Here is an 8,330-nt window from a genome sequence, read left to right on the forward strand (position 1 = left end):
CAAAGTTGTATTTCGGTGGGCCCAATTAAAAAAAATTAATAAAAGCGTTGATCAACGGTGGAGATCGGACGACGCATGCATCTTTGCATACGTCATCTGTATGGAATAATTTTTTGTGGATATCACATGTTTATATCGTCATGCATGTTATTGGCAGGCGACGTAGCATCTGGTGGTTAGACGTCCGGACGTGCGATATCCGGATGAAATATATTTTCCTAAATATGAGGGGCCAGAATCCTATTTAGGTTCGATTTATTGGGATAATTATTAGTTTGAAATCAGCTCTAGTTTTACATAGACTGTAATGAGTCTTCATGCTCAGCTCACAATAATAAAGTTTTGGGACGGCAGTCTACATTAAAGATTTTGTCATATTTCTATGGTGAATTTGAGGTTAGAGGATAGATGATAGAATTGTAGAAGATATAGTAGAGTTGATGGTGGTGGAGAGGTTTTTATGCCAACGAGAAATTGTGCGATGAGCGGCCAACGTAGAAATTGTGGGTTAGGGCTTGTTTGTCCAGCTACAGTGGGAGGAGGGTTGAATGCTGAGCCATTGAGAAAGACCTTGAAGAGTTTGTAAATTTGGGATTTCCAGGTTAGCTGGTTTTCAACTATGAGTTGAATATTGGCAATGGCTTTGATGTTGTTGAACATAAACCTTAGGAGGACAAAATGTAATTGCATGCCATGTCCTGAGAAGCAAGATTGGCCTCTTGGTTTGTGTAGTAAGAGGTTTCCAACATTTTGGGTGGGAAAAGGGATGGAAGGAGATAGAGAAGGGAAAAGCTTTAGGGATTTGGGGAAGAACCTAGTAGCTATGATGCCATGATACGTTTTGGATTACAACTCTTTATGAGATATAGCCCTATTATGTAGAAACCGAAACAACCAGCTACAGGAAAAAATGTGAAATACAGAAAATTAAAATTACAGGCTTTGTATCTTGTATATATAGGAGTTTTTCGAAATTTTATAGAGATAAATTAGTGCTGCTAAAGCTTTCGGTTGGTAGCAGGGAGTATTGGAGAAATTTTTTTTTCTTTTTGCCTAATAGTGTAGGGTTTTTAAATATGACACATATAAGAAAAGATAGAATTATTAAAATTGGTTTATCATACTAAAATATGAATGAGTGAATTTTAATACTTATCCTACTTAAAACATGCATAATGTTATTATCCAAGTGAAAATGAGTTACTTTAATGGTTTTCTTGGAGATACCTCCAAATGGAAAAAAAATGAACTTTTAATGAATTCGATTATTTAAAATATAGATCTAAGGTGTATAGACAATTTTATATTTGAGTACACACAAATTAGGAAATTATAATTTTGGCCTAAGCAAGGGTGGCTAGCTTGAGAAAAAAAGGTTATATTGTATCATAGAAAAAAGTGATTCAACTGGTCTCAAAAGAATGTTCATGCTTATTACACAATTAAAAATATTTAAAAGGAGGTTCAATCATTTTGAATGCCATCTTTGATTGAGTTCCATAAGAGTTCTTAGTCATGTGAAAATGTAGGCATGACCAATGATGGTGAAAATTTGAATGCAATGGACATGATAATCCATACCAAAAAGGAACATATACCTCAAAATTGATAGGAATGTAAAGTGAAAGTAGTCCATATATGTCAATGACATGACTTCCCCAAATGTTATGACATGACTTCCCCAAATGTTATGTATGGTTATTAGAGAGCAAACTATGTGTTGGAGATATAAATGAGCATTAATACAATGTACAAACTTTGATTTTGATAGATCACACCATTTTTCTCTATTTGAAAGGAGTTATAAGGTTTAGGAGTATGGTATATATATGCACACAAGATTACCCTAATTACTGCTAAACCAAAATAAATTTAATTGATAGGACCGAATGGATTTGTAGATAAATGAGCATTAATGCTTTGTACGAAACTTGATTTAGATAGATCAAACCTATGTTCCCCTATTTGAAAGGAGTTACAAGGTCTACGAATATGGTATATATATATGCACATAACATCACCTTAATTACTACTAAAGCAATAAAAATTTAATTGATATGACCAAATGAGTCTGTAGTTATCCCAAAGTAAATCCTAATCAGTTAAATTAAGTTTTGTTAGAAGATTGATCTGGATGAAATAATAGAGAATAACATGTGTTTACGTGTATCATATGTGGGTTCAAATAGCTTTGCCTTTGTGAATATTGGAGTTTATACGTCTAAATTTTTATGAATATTTGTGAAGAAAAATATGTGGCCAATATTCTTAATCTATACAACAAAAATATAATATATATTATCCACCAATTGGAGAAATTTTTTTTTATATACATTTAGTTAAGTAATCAAACTTTGTTTTTCCCTAATTTAGGATAATTTCAAATTTCTTTCAAATTATCATGCATCACTTGAACAAAAACTGGCAAACTTTATTTTTTATTTTTTATTTTAAATCACAATCATATCACCATTTCAGTTGTCACTTTATAAAAATAATAGTGTTAAATCAAAATTTGTCGTAAAATCACATACAAGTGATGAAACACGTGTAAATAAAAGAGAGATTTAGTGAGAAAAGAAAATAGTTAGAGGAGGTACGACCAAAATTGCTTAATAGAGTCAAACGAGAGGGATCCACTTTCAATTGAAAGTAGATAGAACTTGGATGATATGCATGTAAATTCTTCTAAAATTTGTCGTAGGGCTCGTGTGGCTCTACCCGCGGGTCTCACAACAATTTAATTAATATTATATTATTAATTATTATATATGTAAACATATAAGAAATTGGTGGTTTCATGAGTGTGCTTATGCCTGAGCAATGATCAAAGAAACGGATGATATCTCACCGTGAGATGTTAGGAATCATATGGATTAAACATTTTATTTGTTCAAATTAGCTTTGTGTGTAAGTAAGTTTCCAAATAAAGTCTCGTGGCTCCCGCTTGACGACAGTCCTACCTCCATTGCCCTATCTGTCCTCCTTCATAAGCATTGTGAAGGTTATCCCTTATGTTTAATTGTATAAAAGCATATGAGAAGTGCACAAATAATATTCACATGGTGGCATATTTTGTACATGTCTTGATAAAAAAATTAAATTAAAAATCGAGTAAGCTTATTAAAAAATTAAACGAGTCGAACACACGCTAATTCAGACAAATGAGCTCAAATTGAACATAACACGAATTGGTTGTTCACTAGCTATTTCCAATAGGAGTGGAACATGAACAATAAAAAATATAACGAGTCGAACATGACTCAAGCTCGGCTCATTTGCACCCTAAGATGTTGCGTTGATTTTAATAGTCTAGAGTCTAGAATTAAAATATCACTAACAATTTTTTTTTCTTTAATTTATATTTTTTATGGGATAATTGCATACAAAATATTAGAAACATTGCTATTTATAAAACTAACCCCCACATAATTTTTTCAGGCCATACAGCAGATGAATTTTGATATATGAGTGTCACTTTGAAAAATGAATGAAGTTGGGTGCTAGATTTATAAATAATAATGTTTGTTTTGCTATGTATGTGATTGCCCTATTTTTATGATTTTAATTCAAAAATCATTTCGGTTTTTTCCGTTTAAAGTGATTTGATTGGATACCATATAGCCAAAATTACCTAAAAGCTGTTTATTCGAATCTTTTAGATCCAAGGGCTCCAGTTCAAACCCGCCCGAAAGTTTCTTCGATCTGACGGCTAATACCAAGCACAGATCCAGCTTTATTCCCGCCCTCAAACTCAACGGTTTTCGCCGACGATTGCCGTATGCAAAACACACGGAGAACAGTGGGACGACCGCCAATAGTGAGCGGCGCATGCGATTTCTATTGCATCACCGTAGATAATAGATCAAACGGTCAGTATCGAATTCTTTGTATGGGGGAATGCTGTTCCCATAGTTTAAAATCGAATTTTCAACTATGGGGTTTTAAATACTTTCCTTATAAATACCACCCCAACGCAGCTACGAAGCTTTCCTTTGTCTATCCCGACGTTTACGAGCTATCTGCAAAGTCATCGCCGCTGCTCGCCGTTCTTCCTCAGATTTCAAACAGGGGATCGCTTCTGAATCTTCTGTTTGGTAATGTGATTAGATTTATGTTATTTTTTTTCTTTCCGATCGATCTTTGTCGGTCATTTTCCAATCACAGGAAGAAACCCTAGAGATTTCCGTTGATTTAACATTCTGTTCTATGGTTGATATGGCAAATAGCGATCAGCATATGAGGGAATCAAGAACTTCTTATTTCCTTGTGATCTGCGCGGCCTCCGTGTTCCTTTAATCGTTGCAGGGTTGCCGGTGATTTAGCTAATTTTTTAATTTTTCCTTTTCATTTTTGATCCGAGGGATTGGAATTGGTTTACATGAACGAACTGGTTTGATTTGTGACAATGTGGTTGCAGAGTGCGTGGGCTTTGGATTTAATTGCTCTTAGAGCGAGGATGTCGTGGGTCCAGCGGGACCCTTCGGACAACGATAGGGAGCCATTTGTGGAGATGGATCCGACCGGAAGGTATGGTAGGTATGCAGACATCCTCGGCATCGGTGCTACCAAAAAGGTTTACAGAGGCTTCGATCAGGAGGATGGGATTGAGGTGGCTTGGAATCAAGTGACGCTGCGTAGTTTCAAAGAGGACTCGCAGATGCTTAATAGAATCTTCTCGGAGGTGCGACTTCTCCGGTCTCTGCGTCACGAGAACATTATCATGCTCTATAACGTGTGGACCGACGACGAAGCCGGGACTCTGAATTTTATAACGGAGGTATGCACTTCCGGTAATCTCAGAGAATACCGAAAAAAGCATTGTCATGTCTCCCTCAAGGCATTGAAGAAGTGGTGTCGCCAGATCCTTGTTGGTCTGGATTACCTCCATAAGCATGATCCTTGCATCATTCACCGGGATCTCAACTGCAGTAATGTGTTCATGAATGGGAACACCGGCGAGGTACGCACTGTACCGTCGTCGCATTCTTTCCCTCTTTATAAGTCACCGCATAAACACGGTTTTTGCCTTGACAACAGCTTTTCTTTTAATTTTGGGAGTTCGTTAAACTAGCATCCCCTTTTTATTTGTCTCGTGTTCTTGAACTAAAATTTTCCTTGGAAAGATTTTATTAGGTAAAATTTTCTTGCGGAATATTGATTCATTTCTGAGAATTTAATAAAATCTTAGTCTTATTTAAAATTAACGTTTATATTTTTTTATTTTATACTAGTTTTTTTTTTTTTTTTTTTTTTTTTTTTTTGTGAATTAAACATCTCTCGCCGAGTTTGTTGCACTTTTCGATTGGGAAGAAATATTCTCAGAAACCTCAACGCCTGCCTCCATCCGTTGCTCCATCAGCAAAATCATCACCTCTCACACACTCAAAGGCTGTTTATTGATTTATTTATTTTGCATAAATATTCATTTAGTAGCTTTGCTTTTATGAATTTTCATACATAATCTAAATTATATTGAGTAATCATGTTCCTAATAAGCACGATTCTCTAAAAAAGATACTAAACTAACTCCTCGTACCAGTAACTATTCAATTATAAATAGTGCAGCGCATTGAATGCAAATAGCACCTAAAAAAAGGTTAGACATTTATGAATTCTTATTAGAAAATACTTAATTTGGCCTTGCCGCAGGTGAAGATCGGTGACCTGGGCCTAGCTGCAGTTGTTGGCAACAGGCACTTGGCCCACTCAATCCTCGGTACGCCGGAGTTCATGGCGCCGGAGCTGTACGAGGAAGACTACACGGAGCAAGTGGATATTTACTCGTTCGGCATGTGCGTGCTAGAGATGATGACGAACGAAATACCCTACAGCGAGTGCGACTCCGTGCCCAAAATCTACCGCAAAGTCACCGCCGGCATTCGCCCAGCCTCCCTCAGTAAGGTACGCGACCACGAAATCCACTCCTTCATCGAACGGTGCCTCGGCAATCCCCGCTTCCGTCCCTCCGCCTCCGAGCTTCTCAAAGATCACTTCTTCGCCGGCCTCGAAGTCATGCCCACCGCCCCCCCACTTCCCTGGCCGCCCGCACGTGTTCCATCTGCTCACTCCGTTGACAAATCTGGCGAGCAGAAGGCGGCGGACCATTCGACGTCTTCAGCCACCGCCGGTCGTGCAGCCGCGACTATGCTTTAGTACTCCAGGTTTTGTTTGTTGATGATTTTATGGTTTTTTGATTCTTCAAGTCTTCATATGATCGAATAGGAATTTTTCAGGCGCCTTGTTTTTTTGATGGGCAATGATCAGTGCTATGCATCTGGTGGTAATTCGCATATGTTCTTGAAATATTAGATCAATATTACGTTGTGAATTATTTTTGTGTGTGTGTAGAAAACATAGTGAAGATGATATTTTGAGAAGAAAATAATTGAAATAGGTTTCAAATGATACTTAGATCAATAAAGTTTTTTTCTGAAGCTTCGGGTTCTTGAAATTTTAGGGGATATGATGATTATTTTTTATTTTTATTTTATTTTATTTTATTTTAATTTGAAATAAAGTATATTTCATCATTCATTCACTTAAAGTAGAGCTTTTGTTAAAAACACTCAAAATATTGGGGTCTGTTTGGGTTCTTTATTTATTTATTTTTCTTTATTTTTAAAAACAAAAAGCAGAAAATAAATAGAAAATAATGTTTGTTTGTCGGCGCGCACCACTCTATCAATTTTGATTGACCGCCACCTCATCTTGCAAAAAAAATTGAAATTTTAACCCTCAAATTATCATATGCTTCGATACTATTTTCTTATGTTGTGTCAGGTTGCAACGAGCGAACAAGATGTTAACAATAAAATACTTTTATCCCAAGCAAGTAAACAAAAGAGACCAATATGAGGCGAGCTAATATAAGACTGCCCTCTTGGGTGACTAAAATAATGACCCCTCAGAGTGACCAGCAAATAAAAGAGTGCCCTCCAATACGAACAGCCAAAAAACTTCCCTCTGAGTGAGCAAATAAAAAACTTCCCTCTCGGGCCGAGTAAAAAAAATATATCCTCCAAAACGGACAAAAAAAAAAAAAAAAAAAAAATTTTTCTTTTGGCTGACAAAGCAAGTCTCCTCTCCAAGGGCGAGAAGATGAAAAACTCCGGGATGAGAGAGCGACCGACGATCTATCCTAGCAAATGAAATGGGCAAAAACTAAAAATAGAGCTAGATAAAATTATGATCAACAATTTCCTCAGGAGCCATGTTGCCAACCCACACAACAAAAGTGAATACCTTAACACGATACCAATGAAAAAGTTCATTCGGTGAAAATTGCTTTTGAGCTAACGAGTGAGCTTAAAAGATGTCTGAATGGAGCGTAAAGAGCGCCTAAATAGATAGTAACGTCAGTAATTCATGTAATCATGTTTTTTTGATTAAATATTTTTTTTTCTCATTTGTAGCAGATGTTGTTATTTAGGAGTAAAATGATCGAGGAATTTAATATGTACAAAAAAAAAAAAAGATCAGCACGAATCTTGAGAGAATTTAAGTTTCTAAATAAAAAGATAGATGGCAAAAATAAGCAAAAAAAAAAAAAAAAAAAGGTTATTAATATGAAAAAAAACGAGCATTTACGTTATTACAATCCAATTCCCATGCAATTATACATATCCTCTAAATCTTTAACGTTACATAAAAAAAAATGTCATAATTATAATTTTAAAATATAAAATACGTAATTTCATGTTTAGGTAAAGGGGCATGTATGTAAAATTGAAGTTAGGTGTCACATAAATACATAGTAATTGAGTGGTATGAATGAAAATATTAAATAAGAAAATTGCATATGAAAAGAGCACTACATATAAAATTATTGGCGTCAAAATCAGGAATTGAGCACTTGAATATATTACTTAGTCATATTAGAAAAATATGGAGTATTGAATGCATTTATTAGTAAAATAAGAAAATTTCTGAGGAAAAAAAAAAGGATAAAACATTCTTATTAAATTTTAAAAATAATTACATAAAAACCCCCCAAAACAATGATATTTACAAATTAAACATTCGGGTGATTTCTTTTAACTACTTACACGAACCACAATCAAACAATGGAGAATTTGTTAAAATAAAGAATATGAGTTGAGATTTTTGCCATTAATTTTGACATTTGAGTGAGAATTTAAAAATTCGATGACAGAGAGTGATTGATTTGTAAATACCACCCTTCTGTTGATCTGTACATAGCTCCTACATTTTTAATATGTACAGCCAAGGAGCAAATCGACATACCACATCATCTTTATATATTTACATATCTAACCTCTTCACATTCAACTTTGGCACTCAAATTATTAACATGGCATAAAAAACAA

At 35.1% G+C, this 8,330-nt stretch overlaps 1 protein-coding gene across 1 annotated transcript; it reads left to right on the top strand.

Annotated features, from left to right (window-relative positions):
- Positions 1–3,988: 3,988 nt before the first annotated feature.
- LOC110024528 (probable serine/threonine-protein kinase WNK11) lies at positions 3,989–6,347 on the top strand. The gene is made up of 4 exons (XM_020724550.1): positions 3,989–4,097; positions 4,230–4,316; positions 4,421–4,963; positions 5,653–6,347. The coding sequence occupies exons 3-4, from the start codon at positions 4,460–4,462 to the stop codon at positions 6,154–6,156; spliced, it is 1,008 nt and encodes a 335-aa protein (XP_020580209.1). The 5' UTR covers positions 3,989–4,097; positions 4,230–4,316; positions 4,421–4,459; the 3' UTR covers positions 6,157–6,347.
- Positions 6,348–8,330: the final 1,983 nt, after the last annotated feature.

This window comes from Phalaenopsis equestris, unplaced genomic scaffold (assembly GCF_001263595.1).
Source record: "Phalaenopsis equestris unplaced genomic scaffold, ASM126359v1 Scaffold000258, whole genome shotgun sequence".
In the NCBI taxonomy this organism is placed as follows: Eukaryota; Viridiplantae; Streptophyta; class Magnoliopsida; order Asparagales; family Orchidaceae; genus Phalaenopsis; species Phalaenopsis equestris.

What these genes read in the sequence shown, in the direction of transcription:
- LOC110024528 (XM_020724550.1), top strand. Translation starts at nt 4,460, where the DNA reads ATGTCGTGGGTCCAGCGGGACCCTTCGGACAACGATAGGGAGCCATTT. An exon ending in TGAATGGGAACACCGGCGAG is followed by an intron (nt 4,964 to 5,652) that starts GTACGCACTGTA and finishes GCCTTGCCGCAG; the next exon opens with GTGAAGATCGGTGACCTGGG.